The following is a 21,803-nucleotide window of genomic DNA, read 5'->3' as shown; positions in this document are numbered from 1 at the left end:
GGCTACAATTACGTGCAGCCTACTTTTTATTCAATTTGACTTAATGCGATAGCATGCAAACCTGAATATCCTACAAATGCTGCACTGGCGGTCACACACAAATCCACAAAAAAAATGACGAAGTAGCTTAGCTTTCTGGTTCAAACAAAGGTTATACTGATGAAATAAGGTAAGCTGCACAAAAGCTTGCCTGAAATAGATCAGGTTTAGCATCCAAAGTCGGCGAAGCAGCCCCTCTAGCAAACTTTGTGTTCTTGGCAAACTTTTCGGTTCTACATTTTGAGAAAAACACGCGGTCAAGTCCCTCTACCGAGACATGCGACTGGAACAATTTCAAAAATACGCAATCGCTATTTTGTAAAAGGTTCTTGGTATTTTTACACTGCAAATTTACTTAAATCTGTGTGAACACTTGAGGTAGCCTAATAGTTTTTGGGTCTACATCAGAGATTATTTTTTCTAATGTTCAATATATTGTTCTTTGTTGTATATAATAATCTGCTACTGTATTAACAAAACAAGCTTTGTGGACTCGTTTTTCTTGCAAGTATGCGTATCCGTTGAAGCTGTTACAATATTGCAAACACGATTTAGAAAAATACTACCAGAAGTCTGCACACTATTTTTAATGAAATGATGTGTTCCTACTTTTGTGTGAATAAAGTTGTTTTCATAATCTAGCTGTTACCTGTTCCTAATATTGTAGCCTACTCGTAGTAGCATTGACAGAAGTTAAAAATTTGTTACGTTAGGGCCCGGCGTGGTTTTAAGTGCCAGGATTGTTTCTAAAAGCTAGAGAAAAACCCAATGTAAGTTAGGCTTTGGAGTCCTTGTCTGTGGAGTGTGGAGTCCTTTTATGTCCTATTATATCCATTCCAGGTTTTTGCATCTTTTGTTTTATTATAAACACCTTCTTTTTGGTTGAAAAGTAATTCTTTTGTTGATGCAATAATTTTCTCCACCAGGGCATAGCCTGTACAAAATGTTAGGAGGGGAGAAAACGAGTAGGCTAGCCTATTATCGTAGGCTACATGCCAATGATACCGGCGTCTTTTAGAAGCTTTGAACCATTGCCGCAGACCCGGTTAGTCCGCCCCGTTAGCTCAATGGTTAACATCTGACTTTCTAGTTTCTACACGAAGAAGCTTCAAGATCAAGCAGCGCTGGTTAGAGACTGTTGGGGTGTGCGCTTAAGAAACGCATTTCAGGACTGCTCTCCATTCAGGGGCACCAAGTGGATGGAATAATTCACAGACAACAACACGCGGTAGCCCAGTGACCCAGTCTACTTCCTTATTTCCAACTTCTCAATCTTCTTCTTATTCACAATCACCCTTCTCGGGGGCAACGTTCTGTCGGAACAACAAAGAAAACTCATCAGTCTGCGCAATACATAGACCATTGAAAAAATGGAACTGAAAACTCCATTACTGTGCATGTCCGATCTTTTGTTGTAGACTCGCATGGTAGCCTAAAGGCTGCTCAATAAGAAAGATTTTGGCGTGTTCGTAACAAACTAAAATCTCCTAAACTTTTGTTAAGTATTTAAAATCCATAGCCCTTTGCATTGTTATGGAGTCAAAGATAGAGTGTAAAAAGCCGGTGAAGTCACAAAGTCTGATATTTTTTTTTCTAATTCACAATCCATGAGTAGGCTAACTAAAAATTAAGCGACCAATAATAGGCTAGATTTCTTTTTTTTTGGGGGAGGGGGGGCGAGATGATCCTTAAGAGATCTGGATGCAAGCCATAAGCAGATAGGCTACTCGAAATTGTGGACTAGGCTATAGGCTATGCACCACAGCAGAGCTGGTGCAAGGCTATTTTGAGCTCTTGGCAAGCTTCAACTGTTGCGCCCTTTTTTACTTCGTTTTAGCCTACGCCAATAAGTGTTTTAGTGAACAATAAAAGTTGTTAAGTTCTGGAAATAAAAGTAGTTTGTTTTTTTGTTTGTTTTATTATCTTTATCCTGCATTGCGGAAAAGCGGACTTGAGCGCTATGCATCGGTGTGCGCCTTCCGACGTAGGCTACACCTGACCCACGCTGCAGCCGACTGCAATGTCTGTTTCCGGTTGTCTATTCTACTTATGACTTAAATTTGGTAGGCTACTACCCATTACTCGAAATCGATCACTGGGTAGAGGCCATTATCGTAAAGTTTCTTGCCCAGAGAAACAACAGCAAGTGCGGGTGGCTGGAGTCGAACATGCAGGCTCTCGACTGCGAGCCAAACGCGCTAACCACTCGGCCACTGCTGCCGACAAGTGAAGTTGTCAATAAAAGTTGTAAAGTTCTGGAAATATGGAAAGTTGGGATAGTTGCCTATTGGATTAGAAGTGATTGATTGAATCTTTATCCTCGGACGGAGAAAGCTTCTTGCAGAGCTTAATCCTGGCAGTTTCGCATAGACTAACTTAGGCTACCGGTAGCCTACTTGTAGAGGCTTTAAATCACTGACGCAGGCCCGGTCACCGAGATTGACAGAGTGAAGTTTCCGATTGTTGAAGTCTTGTTGCCAGGAAATTATTCCATCCATTAGATGCCGCTGAATGGAGAGCAATCCTTAACGTGCGTTGCTCAAGCGTACATCCCGAGAGTCGAACCAGCGCCGCTTGATCTTGAAGTTTCTTCGTTCCAAAAGTCATGCGCTAACCAACTGAGCTATCGAGGCGGACGAGCAAACGAAGTCGAGCAAAACCGGCTTTTAAGAAAGCAAACGCAAGAATTGGCGAAAAAAAGTTTCAAAATCAAATGAAGACCTGTTTTAGAAGTTATCTTGAAGTTTAAAAAAATATTTCACAGTTAACTTCAAGTAGACAAACGTTGGTGAAATCTGAAATGAAATTGCGATTGGAGAGTAGGCTAGGCTTATATAAGTTAGCCGACTACAACCAACAAAGCGACTGCAGAAAAATTAATGTAGATAGTCTAACACCACCAGTTTTAGGCCCACCACATGGTTTTAAAACTTCTAGCCAATTGATTTTTTGATTAATTGAGTCTTTATCTTTGGAGTGAGAAAGAAACAATTTAGGTTTGTGGTACCGAAATAGAGCAAAATTGCGAAAGCGGATTAAGCTGTTTCGTGCCACATAACACCCCAGACCCCACCAGTGTCTGAGGACTGGGTTTGCCCGAGACACGCAAAGATGGAACGAATTCAACACTTTCGCAATGCCGTCGAAAAACAGCGGAACTGGCAACCTTGGATGCCAATGCAGTGATTTTTCTTTTGCAAAACAAGCAAAACAGTGTTGCCGAATGAATAATTTTTTTCCCAGTTGTGTAAATTTCATGGTCTTTGGGCCCAAAAATTTGAATTTAAATAATTACCTGACTCTATAAAATTTGGAAAAACTTTAAGATTAACCTCTAAAGCTAGTAAAACTATTTTTATATAACACTTCCTGCTGAGAAGATTCAAGAATTTGATAGAAAAGTGCAGATGACTGAAGCGGCTGGCACCACTGTTGCAAAGCTTTGTGAGAAAATTTTCTCAATCTCCACAAAATGACAGTGGTCTAACCGTAACCCGCAAACCTTTCGTTTCGTCTGTTGCAAGAATAGTGCATGGTACAAATATTAACAATCCGACTAAAATAGTACCAAACAATCTAGATTCCATAGTTCAGACAGGAAGCAGCAAAAAACTATATTAGTCATCGAGTCAGCTGCATCCCCTGTGAATGAGTGAAAGTGAATTCAGTCAGAAAGTGTGGTAGTTTGACATTAAATTTCATAAGTAAGTCAATTTAATTGTTTTGACAGTGCCATATTACAAACACACAGAGTGAATGACATTTTCAAAACAATAGGCTACACTAGGTTAGATTTTTTTTCGTTGTGATGACAGTCAGAAGTAAAAACTAACTGAACTGATTGCATGTAATCAGGGTTGTAGCAAAGACCATATATAAGCGATCATCCACCACCCCATAGCAATAAATCTAATTATCCTACTAGGGCAAGCTTTTATATACCTAAAAACATTTTATTTTTTGCTCATGCTAAAACATTAAATCGCGGGCAGCTCATATCCTACAACAAATAACTGCAGCTAAGTACGTACCGTACGTAGCTCAGCAGGTATGGCAGTCAGTTACCTTGTTCAGTCAGTTATTATATTATTTACAGTTATTTGTGTTTTTCCACTTAGATGTATTACCGTAAGTATTTTCTGATGAGGGCAAAGACTTTATGCCGAAAATGTTTGGAATTTATTATTTTGTTATTGTACTGTACATATAATATTTGTTTGGAATCATGCTAGGCTCAATCCTACTAAGTTATTGGCTATCATCTGTTTTTGTTAAATTACTTTTCTCCCAAAACTATAAAGTTTTTAGTTTGATAAAAATTCTACTGTAATTACATACGGTATTCATACATACAAATACAAGTATGGGAGCTGGTGTACAAGTCTCCTCTCTGGTAAAAATACCATGATGTCATAGACAGGATGTGACCAAGACACATGGAGGGAGAAGTGTCTGAACAGTAAAGTAATGGTAAAGTAGTTTCACCCTATATGTTTGGTCGATTTCTCTCTATGATATGGTACCAGCTCCCAAATATGTAGATACAGGTGCAGTCTTCGAAATTAGCATATTTTTACTTCGGCAAAAACGTTGCCGAGGCCAAACGGCAAAAATTGAAATTGCCTCGGCAATTGCTGTGAATGTTTATTACGAAAAAATTGTAGGCACAGCAAGTAAAACGAGAAGCGAAAAATATAATAGAGTAGTCTATCAAGACCGCATTGTTTGATTTGTTGTGATGTAATAATACCAAAAGTAACGATAAAGCGAGCAACGCGATACGCACGCTGTTACGATAATTCATGTTAAATAACTCGCAGGGGGGGGGGAGTATGTTAATTTTGGGTTGATTCAACGTTCGAGTCAGCACAAATCGATTTAATTTTTCCGACCGGTTGTATTGCGAAAAAACACTGCACAATAAGAAATGACGACAACAACGTCATTTCTTAAGACGCTTGAAGACGCAAAACTGCCCGTTCATGAACGCGCGATGTCACATGATCGGAAGCATTACTTTTTTTTACTGCCGAAGTACCATTTATCCAATTTTGTACTACTTTTTTAACTGGGCCCCGTAGCTTTTCTAATTCCGATTTGTTTCCGTCATAAAATTCTTTACAAATTTTGCAAAATACTACACTAACTTTTCCTTCTGTCCCCTCTGTTTCATAACCTATAGCAGGTAAATTCCACTTTTTAACTGTATCTTCCTTTACCATGATTTATATTGGCAATGACACTGGTAAAGAACAAGCATTCAGTGAAAGAATAACTTTTGCGTAACAATTAAGCCAGTATTTATAAGGTTGCAAACTTTTTTTATAGTTCACATGAGCATTGTCAGCGCATACAATTGCACGTGTTGTTGTTACGCAACCAGACATCTATCACAAACCGCAATTAACAAAGCTCACTCTAAAGGTTAACGCGTTAACTTATTACTTACATGTATTCGACGTCTGTTGATGTTGTGTGGTTCGTTGTAAAGGCGACGCGATCGTTTCTGATACAGCTGGACGAGATAACGGAAGGTGAAGCGCGATAAGGAGTAAATGCTTACAATAATTTGACGTCTACTGGCGTTGAATCAATGCAAATAGGGTGATATTTCTATAAAAGATTCAATTCTCCCAGCTGGGCACTTGTCTAAGCGGTGGCGAAGTAGAAAGTAACCCAAATAAAAACATCAAGCAATAGTAAGATTGAATCAACCTCCTAGTCTGGTGTGGTCTAAGAAAATTAATGTTATTTTTGTAATCTTGTGGTCCTTACAAGCGCTCGTGTGGCCTCGGCATTTTTATTGCCGAGGCTAATGTGCCATTCATGCATCTGCCTCGGCAATTGCCGATTGCCGAGGCTAATTTCGAAGACTGCAGGTGCACTACTTCAATATATTATATATTAAAAAATAATTCACCATTCTTCTTATTGAGAAAGCTTTACATATGTCATATGATCACTTACTTTTAGTATTTAGAATATGTTACCCAAGTATGGTATTGAAGCTTTTCCTGTTATTAAACAAGCTCACATGTACAAACTTGTTTCAATTAGTATTTACAGGCCCCTAAGGTCCCGGTGGCCATGGCTGCCAAGAAGTCGTTAAATGGCCTCCACAACGACCATGCGGTTAGGCCATATTTAGTTGTCGGCTTCCACAAGGCAACATTTCTCCACTCGTTTTCGTATTTCAAACTTTTTTCTCCACTCGCGTTTGCATGTGAAACTTTTTTTCTCTTCACTTGCATTCGCAATCTTTTTTTCACAAACAATGTAAAGTCTCTGCATATGCCAATGAGAAATATTGCTGATAAAAGTTTTGCAAAAGTTCTGAGCATTGACCTATAAAAGCTCGAAGACCAGCTATAGCCTGCACCTACTTGGAAGCATTCAAGTAGGCTACCTACAACTGCAAACATGTTTCAGAGCCTTGTTGGACTGTTGGTGTTATCTTTTTCGAGTGAATGCAAAAACACGATATCATATTAATTAACTGATTTTTAAAAACTCAAATTTTTAATGGATTTTTTTATATTATCTGCCTGGCGCAAGTATTTGGCCGCTGAAAGGAAGCTCTGGTAGGCCATGCTTGATCGCCAGAAAAATAAAGGAGCTTAGAGGCCTGGATTTACTTTGCATAGCAATGTTTTGTTGACCCTACCTCAATTAATTAGGAATATATATATGTACGAACTGTGAATTATACCGGTATGTGACAGATTTACAATCATCTATCCATAAATTTTTTGTTTAGAAATTGAAGCTATGAAATAATATATATATATATGTTAACGAAAACTAGACTGCATGAAATTTGTGTTGTGAAAGTTTGAAAGTAGAATTCAACAATGGTGGATGTTCCTCAAAGTTCAATGTTTCAACGTGATGAAATACCATCTAACCAGGTTGGTATTGCTTATTTTTTGCAATACCTAGCTTTAAAATTCATAATATCAAATTGGTTTATTCAGATGGACAAAATTATTTATCTAATATTAATAAACATAACTTTATATGGCCATCCTATATATTTTATTATTTTATGCTGTCATTGAGTAATTGATTGATACTTTTTTTAGATTTGTTGTGAAGCTAAATTTAACAGTTTGTGTAGTTTAATCTCGATTGATTGCCATAAATAAAGATCAGCATTTCACACGATTTTTGAGCCATAGCTGGTATTTTGTATCAATTTTTTTTGCGGAATCTAGTTTAATATGGTGCTATTTTGTTAGAATTGTTTATAATTGTGCCGTACTATTCTCACAACAGATAAAATAAATGTTCCCTCACTCTCTCTCTGGTAGGTGCACAGGCCTGGAAAAAATGGGGAATCCGGGAATGACATTCCCGGGAAATTTGTCGGTTCGCGGGAAATTTTTACCGTAAGAATCACGTTACTAACGTCTTTCATTCACCGTCAACGTCATCGTAACTTGCTGACACACATTGCAGTTCCGACACTGATTCGTATATAACTTTCCCGGCGGGTTATATTGCGTAACAATGGCCAATGAGAAATTTACATTTGTTTGTTTCACATTAATTCGACATCTAGCGACGTTGAATTATCATAAAATATGAAAACGTTAATTGCTCAACCAGGTACGGTAACAAATTAATAGCTTGGAACCTGCAAGAAGATTGCCTCGATTTACGTATAAGCTAACATGATTTCGGCACAATTGGGACACTGCGAGCAACACAAAGTCTGTTTGATAAAGAACTAGTCAGAATCGGTATCATCAGATGCTGTTTCAGCTGGACGAGATAACGGAAAGCAAGGCGCGATAAGGAGTAGATGGTTACAATAATTTGACGTCTACTGGCGTTAAATCAATGCAAATAGGGTGATATTTCTACAAAAGATTCAATTCTTCCAGCTGGGCACCCGGCGAAGTAGGAAGTAACCCAAAGAAAACATCCTGCAATAGTAAGATTGAATCAACATCCTAGTCTGGTGTAGTCTAAGAAAATTAGTTTTTTTTGTAATCTTGTGGTCCTGACGCGCGCTCGTGTGGCGTCGGCATTTGTATTGCTGACGCTAATGCGCCATTCATGCATCTGCGACGCTAATTTCACAACAAGAAATCGTCACCATTTATGTCTCGGTAATGTATTTGTAGTAATTTTGCACGGGCAAAACTTTCTTGCGGTTTCTTTGATTGACAAAAACAGCTGTTTTAGCGTCGTAATTTTGATTTTGTTGTCAAACTAATTAATGCGTTTCGTTATTTTTCGTGTAGCGGACTGGTTGTTTTGTAGGTTACAGAAGTAATTTTCGCAATTTCTTGTGTTCTCACTCAGCGAAACTTGTTGTGCATTCAGTCGTTTGGCCGTTTTTTGTGCTATATGCCTATATCGCTTTTCGTAATTGGTTATTATATTCATGCACATTGCACATACTATCAACCCGTTCGAGCATGAAGTGTTGTTATTGTCAACTTGTCAAGTACGTAACAAGCGGCTCGTGATGTACGGTATTGTTTCATGACATTGACACGGTGGTCTTTGAGTCAGTGGATCTAATTTGTGAGCATGCGGCGTCTAATTTATTAAGCCTAGCCTATTGTTGTTCCAACTTATTCCGATCAAAGTGGGCACATCAGGCACAAACAGTGCGACATGCCTGGTTACGAATAAAATACGATATCGAGACTGTTTATTGGAACTATGAAGCTACAAATGGCTGTCTATAATATATTTTGTACTTGAGGCTTTTCGCCGGAAAACTGTAAACGGTGTAATTATGACGTTATTATCGTGATTGTAAGCCGCGGGAAATTTTTTCGCTAAAAAACAGATTCCCAGGAAGCTAAACATTTTTTCCAGCCCTGTAAGGTGCAAAGTGCAGACGGTACCTAGCAGGCTGTGGAGCTAAAACTGTTCAGTTTTTTTCAACTGCTGCTCCAACTGTCAACAGGAAGGCTCTTATGGTTCTAATGACAACTCTTGTTTATAGGGAGAGAATGCCTTTGATAGAATGGCTCAGTTACCTGTTGTTGCATCAACATGGAGCACAATGCATTCCTACTACAGTAATGTGAAGAAGAACTATCCAAATATTTGCCCATACCTTGAGGTAAGAATACGTTACAACTGACACGGTTTCTAGATATGATTTATTTATTTACTTTATGACTGTTTAGAAGTTGGTTTTTATAATGTACTTTTTAAAAGATTAAAGGTATGATTTAATTTGATATCATTCCACGTTTTACACCACAGACGGCCGAAAAGTTTACATGCTCTGCTGCCACCATAGCATTCACCACGTCGAGACCAGTTGTGGACAAACTGGCTCCGACTGTGAATTCATTTGCTAACCAAGGATTGGACAAATTGCAGCACACAGTGCCAATCATCACCAAGGAACCAATGGAAGTACGTTTTTTGTCTTAACATAGTGCGGTTATTATATATACAAAAATTCTTGACACAAAAGTAGTACTCTTAGTGCTTCTCTTTTTTTATTGATCTCAACATATGTGGTATTTTTCGTTTAAGCGAATTCTAAGTTTAGTCATTTAATACTTTTGAGATTTTGTCATTGCACATTAAAAAAAATTTGGCATGCTCTTTTAGTGTAAAATAAAATAAATTATCACATATTGTGCTTTATTTTACACCAGAAGAAGATACTACGTTTTTAAATTATATGACTGGTGCTGGTGAACATCGTGATTCGATTGGACTGTTTTTTCACAGTATTTTTGTTTTTGCGTCCGGTTGCTTTGTTTGTGAATGTCTTGCTACTCGCTCACAAACAGTTTACCAGCTTCAATTTTCAATCATAAATCGATTGCCATCACAGCATCTTCAGTTTGATCATGTCAAGAGCCTTATTTGTGTTAAGATTTACCAACAAACCAAGAAGACAACTGCTAGCATGTTGGCCAGTCAAGTGAACAATGTTTTGGACACAACAGAGAAGTATGTTGATTACTTTTTGCCTGGTGAAAATGATCAGGAAAGCAGTGACGAACAGGAAGATGACGAAACTGATGACACGTGCAGTGATGGAAAAATCGGTACGTTGCAGTTTAACGTTTCTTCGCTTTAAATGCTTTCCCTGCAACATATACAAATGCTTACCTACACTTTGTTCGCTATTTTCTTCCTCGTATGATATTTAACCATAGCGCTTGCTCAATGTTTAAAGTTTTCATATTTTTCTATAGCAAAATTACTTTCAAACAAAGTCGTTTTTTCCGGTTACCAACAATATTAAATTCGTCTCATCATCTTGTATTCCCATTTGCGTTTAGACAGAAAATATGTATGTAAACTTTCTTTATTATATAATTCGGTATTTTTCACAGCTAACGTTGTCATCATAATTTTGCATTATGTTGATTGTCAGTTCTCAAAATTGGTCATTCAACGTGACCAATTTTGCTTGCTGTGGTTTCCCAGACAGCAAAACCCGCCATTTTTACATTGAACCAACGTCTGCAGACGTTGGTTCAATGTAAAAATGAGTGGTTTTGCTGTCTATCACGATGTCACGTCCACGAGTTTAGTGCCAGCAGCTTATAAAGCAGATCTTCCACGACATTGATAGTGAGAGTGAAGCGTTGAATTAAAATGTTTTTCAGAAGAGAACGAAGGTGCTTTTGCCGATGAGAAACACCCCAGGGAGCGTATCAGAGAGATTTCAAGCAAAGTTAGTAACCTATAACCTATGATGCAAGATCTGTATTGTGCAAAATACATGTAACCCGTCACTTTGTGACACAATAAAACTTAATACGGTCCGTTCTACTGTTTTTAACCATTTTTTATTTTTCTGTTGGTGGTTGGTTGGTATTGAATCTTTATCCTCGGACTGATAAAGCCTTTGACAGGTTATTCCTAACAGTTTTGCATACTTGTAGACCAAAGGGTTTGAACCACTGATACAGGGTCGGTTGCCGAGATTGTCAGAGTGAAGTTTCCATAGTTGTTTGAAGTGTTGTCTGTGAGCTAATCCATTCGCAACGTGTCACAGAATGGAGAGCAGTGTTGAAATGCGTTGCTCAAGCGCACACCTCGAGAGCCGAACCAGCGCCGCTTGATCTTGAGTCGGGCGCTTAAACACTGAGCTAACGGTGTTGGCATAACACATTGTAGTTATACTGCCCCAGTCAGCCTATTCGTGGTCAAATCCAGATCAGCAAAAAATATAAAAAACGACTGATTTTCTGACTGGTACGTGACGTTCTTGCTGTCAGTCAGCTCAAAGCTGTCCTCAATATACAGGTAGCATGGCGTGTCTTTCAACCTTGACACTGGCGTTGAAAGCTATGCTACCAATGCGCAACTGCATATTAGCTGTGGGACATTTTCTATGCTTCATTCTTTCCACACTCAGCTGCTGGTATGCGTAATAGCACATATGTTCAATGGTTCGAATAAACATTTGGCTGTTCAGGTCCAAAGGCGTTCCTATAGAAGAGCGATGGCTAAATGGCGTGGAGTGCATGCCAGAAGCAGAGAAGCACTCGGAAAACTTAGTTTCACTGTAGATCTGGTAGGTATGTGACGGCAAATCATGTATATTGTATGTATGTAGATTACTAGATTGGTGTTCTCAGAAACTAAATCATGCAAGAAACACTCATCAGCTGATGCACTCTGCCGTTCAACTGTTTTTTTTTTGCATTGATTTAAGGTCTGTAAACGTTGAATTACTAGTTTGGTTTGGATGTGCTAGGTTCCCATCCACCATAAACAAAGCCACGATGTCACGTGACCTGCAGCAATGCCGCAAAGTACATTATGCAACGCAGCTGCTGCAGCGGAAACTTAACTTCACGTAAACAAACTTCTAACCTCACCATATACATATGGAAACCTCTCATCTAACAACGTAAACATCGTTGATTCACGTTCTACTGTAAGATACCTGTGAAGGTTTGGTTGTTATCGCATTTTCAGCAACCAAAGTTTGTATCTGTTTACAATTGTACCAAATTCCTTCCTATGCATTCAACGTAGGAATGTCAAACAGCACCTACATGCAAATAGTCTCGGCCATTTGCTCCACCACCGCAGGTACAATATACTTGTGTCGCAAGTTGTTGCAAGCGACCAGACTAAAAACGCCTTGCATAACATGGTAAATGATCTGAGTGTAAAGATGTTTCACCTCGAGTAAAACCATTCATGATAATGATTGAGACTTTGAGAGTAAGTAAGGATATCTTGTTTGTCGCATTGAAGTTTTACTCTCAATTAGTAATGCCTTCCCAAGGATTATTCCAGCATTAGCAGAATCTTATAAGCCTATCTTGGTTAAACTAGTTACCCAGGTTACCCTAGTCACTTCAGGTTGGACTACAGCTTGGATTAGCCTACACATGGAATGCCGATTGTATTCTGCGTGCGTTCAATTTCGTATCGCTGTTGTGAAGTGACCATTTTCATCATGTTTTCCTCATTGTATAATCTAGTTACACAAAGAAAACCCGATGAAAACGGTCACAACGATAGCTAGAAACATCTGTTGTACAACGACAAACATTAACCATACTCATCCGAAACGGACGGCTAATTCTGCGAAGAATTATTAGCGTGGCATAGGTTGCATACACGATTACACGTCATCATTCACGTCGTCACCAGTGGTGCGAATCAGCCTGTTTGAACCGGTTTTTGCAAACCTGGTCTTGTTTTTGAAGGTGTGCGAACCTTTTGTTGAATCAAAATAAAGTGCAGGCTGCATAGAATAGTTTTTTATATGTTTCCTGGAGGTATATCACCGCTTCTCACGACTGACCACGCCTGAGCTGGTTGTTATGAATTGTGACTATATCTGTTTACATTACAGACTTATTGCTCATTCAAATGGGTGTCATATAAAATGAGTGGCCAAACGGTGGCCAGTATAATGAGAACCTTATTTTCTCATCTCCAAGTATGGAACTTACCTTTACCTATGCTAGGCAACACTTTGAAACTGTTTATTTCAAAATAGATCCAGTACGCTCAAGAAACCATTGAAACCTCAAATCTTGCTGCTTCTGCCAATGAGAAAGTTGTCGATGGAGTTCTTGCCACTTTGGATGGCTTTCAGTATGCTGCCGATGTTATTAATGAGGCAAGTTGTGGTTTCTGACACAAATCGGTTCATATTGAGTTGCTTGACTTCAATCATAGAGCATGGCTTTATCCTGGCTACCATACCAGAGAAATACGTAAGGTACTGTTCAAATGTGACACGACACCATTTTCTAGGCGTCCTTCACTCTTCCCCAACTCATAACGCCAATACATATTTTTGCCAACCTGTGCAACTGTGTGAAGGTTTTGAACATTTGTCTCCCACGGGCGTCATATGGTATTGGAACAACTCTAATCGCATTCTATTAAGCGGATGCAGCTTTGTCATTGTCCTGTCCAGACTCTATGTAAAATGTGACAAGCGTCACATTTTCTTGTACGTACACCAATGAAGAGAATTGAAGATAGCTATGATCTATTCGTGAAAAACTTCCTTTACAACTCGATGTGTTAGCTCTCAGTAAAATCTTTTTTTGCTAATAAAGTTGCTATTTTTACATCGTTTTTACGTTTGGCGACGTTGAAACGATGTAAAAGTGGCCACTTTTGCTGTCTAACCGTGCTGATTTTTATTTTTTTTCTAGCAAGTCGAGAAACAAGTTCTTACCAGAGCAAGCAACCTATCCGCGCAATTGCACACGTCCTGCACAAGAGCTGTCAATCACTTGCAAACCTATCCCAGGATGCATCATCTTCTTGAACAGGTGACGTATTTCAAACGGCAATTGACGTTACTTTTTCGTAAAACGACCAAATTCGATACATATATATATTTTTTTTTGGGCTTAGGCCATCAAAGCAAAGGAAGTTACTGAAGACCTAGTGAGAGCTTTCGCGGACAAAACGTCTATTTCTCAACTACCCAACGCAATAGCAATGTCGACACGTCCAAAGGTGAAATTCATTGAAGAGACACTTCTCGGTATATTGGGAGCATTAGTAGACCAACCTCCACTTGATTGGCTGGTGAGAATTAACCGCTATTCAATAGTCATTGTACTTTTTCTTGACTGGCTCACTGACTTTTATTCATCGCAATCCGCTCCGACAGCTCAGTTGGTTAAGAACTCGGCTTTGCACGAAGAAACTTCAAGATTAAGCGGCGCTGGTTCGAGTCTCGGGGTGTGCGCATGAGCAACGCATTCTAAGGACTGCTCTCCAATCAGCGGCATCTAATGGATGGAATAGTTCTCCGAAAACATCACTTTAACAATCGGAAAACTTCACTCTGTCAATCTCGGTAACCGGCCCTGCGTCGGTGCTTCAGAGCTTACCTACTAGGAATAAACCTATGCGAGACTCTCTCAATTCGAGGATAAATATTCAAAGCAACTAAGTTAATTCGCTATTTGCTGTCTTTGCAATGTGATTGGTTCATTTGGATTGTTTCATATTTAAACGGCATTTATTCGGAATGGGACATTCTTTTGACCATCTCAAGCAAGGACACTCTGTCTCAGCTAACAAAAAAAAAAATCGTTTTTTTACATCAATTCAACCTCTGTAGACGTTGAATCACCACAGAAAAGACTGATTTGCTGACTTGGATTTGATTTTATGTGTTGTATCATAAATTCTTGCGACATGAAACAATTGAAGCATTGTCAAATGATTTGCTTACTTTACGAGCAAGGATTAACAGATTTGACAATACATTACGCTTGTCGTCATAGGCGCCTGACGTTAAAGTGGATCCATTGGACGGGCTGGACATGAAGGAAATTGAGGCGCAGTTGTACGATGTGCCTCCGCATCAGCACAACGGTAGGGTGTCATATGTAAAAACAAATTAGTCAGCGTCAGACTAATGTTATTAAACGGTGTCTCACGATCCTTACTTCATGTTTTTCTTTCAGTTGTCGAGAACCGGTTCACAACACCAAGCAGGAAACATGGCTGAGCGAGTGGAAAATGTACTTCTGGGACATTTTGTTGTTTTATTTCAATACCTGTGATGTCATCATCAGTGTTGTGCGCATTTTTACGTTTTGAAAATCATATTTTAAACTTTGTACAGTATTGCAATATTCAGGATTAAGGTGATGCGACAACTCTTTTGTCCGTTGAAACCGAAACTACCAGCTGACTTGACACAAACCGAAGACTCCCCTACTCGTAAGATGTGAGTAAGGACACCCGTCAGCAGCCCAATATTGGTCTCGGAGACAACTTACTCTGCAATATATATTTTGACAGTGAGCTACCTTCGCGGGAGCAGAAGCACTTTGGTATTCACATTTGCAGTTTCAAAAGTTTGAGCTTTTTTGCATGTTGTTTCTGTCGTACCATAGTCTTCATACCTCTGCATTTCAACATTTATTGTGCAATTTGTTTAGAATGATGTTCAATTAGCAAAATGATAATAGTGACATGTTTGGTGGGTTACGACTTAACAGTGACCTGGTCTCATTTCAACGCATGAAGCAAGTTGGTTTGTGCGACGTGAAACATCACTGTACTAGTGTGCTTATATATTATATCATTCAATGTTATTTCTCTTCATTCATTTATTGCTTGGTGAAAATAAACAATGTACACATTTATTTTTGTATTTTTCAAAATTCCAAAGAGATAGCAGAAAGCTTGGTCGGTTTAGGAGGCGACTGCAATGCATCTCGTTACATGCCTTATCCAGATAAAAGGAAAAATGAAGAATATAATTGCATGACTGGATAGCATGACTACCGATGTTGGCTTTCGAATTAAAATAGTTACTTTTTTCCTTACCGGTTTGAATCGTCTTGTTTTTGGGTTCACAGTGAGCTTGAATCTCTTCTTCATACGGAGCTCGGTTTTTGTACTCTGGGCGTCGCCCAAATCACTCTTCCAACCCTTTCTCGACACAGAATTTTTAATGTAGCCTAATGAATTTCTGATTTTATATTGTACTAAAAAAACTGGATAAAACACTTCTATAATTTTCAACGTGTAACTTATTAGTCCAAGCTGGTAGTTTATTTTACAACAATGATAACTGCTCATGCAGGTCACATTTCAGTGAGGTGGCTCTTTTTAGTAGGATACCCTACAAGCATAGATATATTAAAAGATGATAAACAATGCAGTCTGACGATAGACTCAGCTTGAGAGGCCATATTGTTGCACAAATTGGTTCCGATTTATTCGCTTTTGTTTTCATAGAATAGCAACCTAAACCGTAGTTCACCTCAGTTTCTTCAAATAGGCCTACCACACTCAGCAGTGTTGTCAGGGAGTAGGCCTACTTTTGAACCTGGGCCCTAGATTGTTTTAGGGGTCTGAAATGTTTCCACTTGTTTGGGATGCCCTGGGTCTTCAATGGTAGCCTACTTGTCTTAAATTATCCTCTCAGTGGCCTTGGTCATCACCATTCTTCAAAACGCAAATTACGCTTCTGACAACTCATCTCTGGGGTGGCGATCACGTGATATTTGAATTGTTTATTAGAATAGTTAAATTTGAATAGTTATTGTGTAGTTTCGTAGTTTGTCTATTAAAGTTTAGGCCCATACGTAATGCACTGCAATTGGTTTTGGTGATGTCATGCTAGCACAAATAGTCCTGATGCTGAGAAGAACCTCTTTTAGACAACAGCAATTACCGAGGAATTAAACTCTGGTTTCTTGGCACTCAAATGTAGAAAGTTCAAACTTATCGATTTAACAATTTCTACCAAATCGAACCGCAGGCAACAGAGTTTTTGACATGATGTGTAGCCTAGTGCAGGCCTATTGCCTACTCTATAAATTTTTATCAGTTAGGCCTAAACCAAAGACTTCTACAATAGCGCCATTGGTTGAACGATATATAACTCAATAAACAATCATCTTATTGGACCACATGATTCATTTTAGAAGCTGTAAAAGCGACAGGTGGTACGGTAGCTGTTTCCAATGAGCTTGCATTTACAGCTCCAAGTTCCACGACTTCCTCTGTCCTGGTTCCATCGTTCGTTTGGTATGTGAATATTTCCTGTGTATTGATCCCTGCAGCCTGAGGTGGGAGTTCTGTTACTGTAGCGGTTGGAGCGCGAAGGAATAAGGCTACCACCTGGACCTGCAATTAATGCTACAGTGTAGTGTAACGTTCTTTTTGCAGCAAATTTGTTTCATATAGGCTACAGTAAACTAGTTTTAAAAGCGGCTTAGCCTACTGGGGGTGAAACTAAGTTAGCAATCGATAATCTAGAAGGAGGGGGGGGGGCGTTTTTATTAGGCCATGTTATGTTATAATAAAACATCAATCTAAGTAGCTTACTAAGTCGCGGTACTGGTCTCTACAAAGTAAAAACCTACCAAATGGATTTAAGCCATCTCGAAGGCATCTTGAAAAGCGTCCTCTCTGTCCTTCGCACGTACACGTCATCTTGCTACCTCCATAAAGTGTAACAAATCGTTCTCCTGCTGCTGCAAATTCCCCAGTCGCCAAATTACAGCACGGTATGTCGACAGCTGTAAATATCCGATAACGTAAAGCATGTTATAAAAGCTGAAAGTTAGTTGCCTCCCTTAAAAGTAGGTTAAAAAAAATAATTACCAACAGCAGTGGCTTATAGCCTAACATTCTTTGGCGTAGCCTAATTCAGCGTCCAAATGACTATTGTGATCATGGACAAATATTTGAAAAAAAATTACGAAGAGAAAACTTGATGTGGTAGGCTTATGTATAGGCTATCATTGAGTGGAGATGACAGTTATAAACTAGCCTACGTGTATTTGGTAATGATGACAAGATATATATTCAAGTTCAGGAGAACATTTCACCTAGTTTCTTCTCCGGACAAGTTTCTGCAATGAGCGTAGGCCTGCAGTAGTGGCCCATGTCGCACAAGCTTGACAACACTTTTTAATAGGCAATGTAATTTTTCTTCTTTTAAAAGTTATCTTGGCAGGCATCGTTGGTGCACATACAAAACAAATTTTCTGGAAATCTCAATTGCATAATCAGTTTGGTCTTGTATCTCCTCCTCTAAATCCATTAGGACTGCGTACCTCAATGCAGTCCTAGTAGCAATTGCCTTCAAGTTAAAGGGTTTTGCTAAGTCTTAACATAATATAGGCACCCAAGCATCGAGAGTGCATAGCAGCTATTTCCAGCTTTCTTTTCTGGTCATTATGATGATTATCTCTTCTGTTTTAAAATGATCTTGGGATTGACTTGAAAGTCTTACACAGACGCCAGACGCTGACTAACCTTAACTAGATGACGCTAACTGGAGAAACACGCGTGAGTTTGACAAGCCATCAGCTTTGTCCAACTGCAAAGCAATCTTAGACGGATGCAACTGGCTGCATTCTGCAACATGCATCTGCTACTGCTTTCACAGTTATATTGAAGATAGTAACGTCATCTGCCTTAGTGACTTGGCGTGTTTCAAATTGTATTTTGTGTGGCCTTCACTTTTCTGCCAACCTGGCATGGATATTCTGGAAGCAGTTTGAAAAGAAAAGGAAAAACTTTCGCATCACCTCAAGTTCTTTAGTATTGTTGATTGGTTGATTTAAATCTTTACCCTTTGACTGAAAAAACTTTTAAAAAGTTATTCCCGGCACTGGCGGTTTCTCATATTATCATGTAGGCCACTTGCAAAGACTTTGTACTATTGACCCAAGCTCGGTTACTGAGGCTGACAGAATGAAGTTGATGATTTTTGAAGTGTAGCTTGGTTGCTGCTGAATGGAGGAGAGCAGTCCTTAAAATAGATTGTTCAAACGCTCATTTGGAGAGCTCAACCAGCGTTGCTTGATCTTGTAATTTTTTCGTGCGCAAAATCGTGTAGCCTACTTACCAACAATGCTATCGAGGATGCGAAGTATTAAACTCAAGAACTCCTATCAGGTATTCTCGTGGAAAACAACGCACATTGTTCGGGGATGAATGTTGGGGTTTGTTGTGTTGGAAAAGAAGATTGACATTGGCGATAAAAAGAATGATCGCTACACCTGGAGCTCGATCTTACGCCAGTAATTCCCCACACATGCTGATCATGTGTCATACCCCAGGCAGCAAAATCCGTCATCTTTACTTTGTATGTATGTAAAAATACGGATTTTTCTGTTTGGGACAGATCCAATCCCAACTTCGTTTCAATTATAGGTTGAAGATCGTAAATGTATAAGAATAAACGGAACTATCAAAACCAACATACAGTATGTAAATGATACTCCAGTCAAATTTTAGAGGATTCTCTGCTTAAAAAAGTGCAAATTTTGTATCTATGTTTTTTTTTATACCAGAAACAGACTGCATTAGTGTCAGGAGCAGGGTACTCTTTATCATATTCATATTGATATGTTGTACTCTACTGCTCTGCTTTACGTTTTTTATAATAAGCCTCGGCAAACCATAGCTTGAAATGTAGGCTTAGGCCTATTTCAAACTTACCCGAACAACGCATCATGTTCCGAATACACGTACAAGAGTAAACTCCAGATATTTGTTTGCCCACGTCCATGAGCCGTGTACGGTTGTATTTTGTTCCGCTCCGATATTCTCGATTGTTCCATGGGTCAAAGCAGCCTGTTAAAATTTCATAAAGGAATAAATGTGGAAAAACGCAAAAATGTGTATAAAGCAATTGAGGCGCACTAATTCATGTCTTCCCTAGCGGGACTGAATCGACTTATCAATACTACTGTAGGTTACGATAAATGTCTAAAGGTGTTTCGACCATGCTGTACGTAGGCCTACTGCAAACTGATTGCCCTGTTTTGGTATCAAGCACGTTTTAAGTTTCACGTTTTGTTGCTTGTACCTTTTTCTAGACCTCTGCCATGTTTGGCATATATTGTTTTTCGTCGTGATGGTCAAAAATAAAAACAAACTAAAATGAACATATTTAAGATAAATGATAAACCAACTAGTTTAGTCCGTTTATCGTTACCGCAAGCGTCACACGCGCTAAACTTAGTCCAACTAACGGACGGTACCTTCTATGTAACTATAACTCGAAGTTCTTTGAGGGGGATCGGGTAATTTACATCCGGCAATTTTGCATGCAATTTTAAGTGGACCAGAAGTAGGGCACGAACACGATTGTTGGATACCATCCTGTGTAAGTCTGATGAAAGACGACCCCCGGTCAAAGTTCCTACCGCTCTTCTGGTCAAAGCAGGTTCCACCGAGTACTGCAGAAATAAAATTGCAAATTTTGAAGCAAACATAGGAAAATAAACATATTTGTAGACTTGGATAAAGAAGAAATGGTTTATTTAAAAAATTATAAACAGATAAAACCAAGCAACCACAGTACGGCATTTAACATATGCCGTGTAGTTGCTTGGTTTTATCTGCCTATGGTTGAAGAAAGTCACCTTTCTACCAAAATTGTATTAAAAAAATCAATTGAACAAACTTAATCCATAAGTTACTAAGCCACTAAGTAACCTCTTATCGGAGTAGTATCCCTGTCTCCAATTGGAAGATATACTGGTCCTCTGGATGGGACGTACGGAGAAACAACTGGTCTATTGTTGGAACTTCCTGGGACTTCGCCAGTGATAGTATCTTCATCATCGGTTGATTGGCCACGACTTTCGGTTTGTGTTGGGCGTGACCGCAGTGTGCAGGATATTCTCTGGCATTGATATCCAGAGCAGGTACAAAAGTACTGCCTTCCGTCCTGCTTAACGCTGTAGAAAGTTGCCCTGTTTGCGTACTGTACCCCTTCATTCGTGCAGGTTTCTCGCATACCTAAAATTAGATTGATTAACAACATCTAGAAGCAGGCCCGGATTTAGGGAGGGGCAGAGGGTGCTGGTGCCCCGGGGCCCTCCACATTTGATGGGCCCCCCTACGTGGAAAACATGTGATTTTGTGCTATTTCTTTTCTTTCAGCCTTCGAAGTTTCTGCAGAATGCTGGATTAATGCTACTGTAGACGTAAAGGTGTTTTTTTTGCACTGGGGCCCCCCAATCTAAAAGTGCCCCGGGCCCCCCATCAGCTAAATCCGGCCCTGTCTAGAAGAAAGCTATGCATAACAAACTGGGAAATCTATACAATAAAAATAATTCAATGCGAGTTGGTCTTCACATTTTGCATCGAAGAAGCCAGCTCTATATCAAGTCGGTCAGCTGTCAATGCGATTAAAGTAATACGGTAGTAATCTGTAATAAGGTAGGCTGTTTGTTTTCATTTAATTTCTAGAACATGGCTTTGGCTATGATGTCTACCAAACAAAATTCCCCGTCAATTGAAACAACTTACCTGCTGAAGTAGCTAACACAATGGTGAACACTAAGACAGCGAAAGATGAAAACATTTTTAAACAATTTTCAAGCCCAGTGGTTGATTTTTTCTGCAGCTTGCTAAAAATTAACAAATAAACTTATTATTTTGACATACCGTACAACCAGTAGCTTATTAGCCTAGGCTACATCAAACTTTAGCCTGATGCTATTTTTAAACGGCCTAAGTAGGGCCTAGCCTACTTGCAATGCACTAGCTTGGCTCAAGGATACGCTGAGTATTTTCACTGATAGGAAGGTATTGCAGTCATGCCAAATCTTTGTATTTTGTAGTTGGATTTCGGACTCTAGCACGCTTTCACGTTTGTGTTTTGTCTCTTCCTCCTTTTAGCTTCCAGCTATATTATGGCAAACAACGTTTTTTCTTTTGATGGTCGGAAATAAAGCTGTACTGTTAAAAGCCAAGCTAACTGCGGTTAGGGTTTCATCAGCGTTTTGATAAAATTCATTAACAATGCACTGATTTTAGAAATAAAAGTTCTCTGCACAGCT

At 39.2% G+C, this 21,803-nt stretch overlaps 2 protein-coding genes across 2 annotated transcripts; one reads left to right on the top strand and one right to left on the bottom strand.

Annotated features, from left to right (window-relative positions):
* Window positions 1-6,800: 6,800 nt before the first annotated feature.
* Window positions 6,801-15,629, top strand: LOC145785631 (perilipin-3-like). Its single transcript, XM_082597308.1, has 11 exons — window positions 6,801-6,947; window positions 9,005-9,124; window positions 9,271-9,426; window positions 9,899-10,073; window positions 10,641-10,708; window positions 11,456-11,554; window positions 13,001-13,123; window positions 13,671-13,790; window positions 13,876-14,052; window positions 14,760-14,850; window positions 14,943-15,629. The coding sequence occupies exons 1-11, from the start codon at window positions 6,891-6,893 to the stop codon at window positions 14,984-14,986; spliced, it is 1,230 nt and encodes a 409-aa protein (XP_082453434.1). The 5' UTR covers window positions 6,801-6,890; the 3' UTR covers window positions 14,987-15,629.
* Window positions 15,630-16,490: 861 nt separating this feature from the next.
* LOC145785632 (uncharacterized) lies at window positions 16,491-21,367 on the bottom strand. The gene is made up of 6 exons (XM_082597309.1): window positions 21,271-21,367; window positions 20,452-20,757; window positions 19,995-20,192; window positions 19,450-19,584; window positions 17,361-17,516; window positions 16,491-17,121 (listed from the first exon to the last, which is right to left on the bottom strand). Exons 1-6 carry the CDS (start codon window positions 21,323-21,325, stop codon window positions 16,916-16,918), a joined length of 1,056 nt encoding a protein of 351 aa, XP_082453435.1. The 5' UTR covers window positions 21,326-21,367; the 3' UTR covers window positions 16,491-16,915.
* Window positions 21,368-21,803: the final 436 nt, after the last annotated feature.

This window comes from Aplidium turbinatum, chromosome 16 (genome assembly GCF_918807975.1).
Source record: "Aplidium turbinatum chromosome 16, kaAplTurb1.1, whole genome shotgun sequence".
Lineage (NCBI taxonomy): Eukaryota > Metazoa > Chordata > Ascidiacea > Aplousobranchia > Polyclinidae > Aplidium > Aplidium turbinatum.
This window is presented reverse-complemented; position numbering and strand designations above follow the sequence as displayed.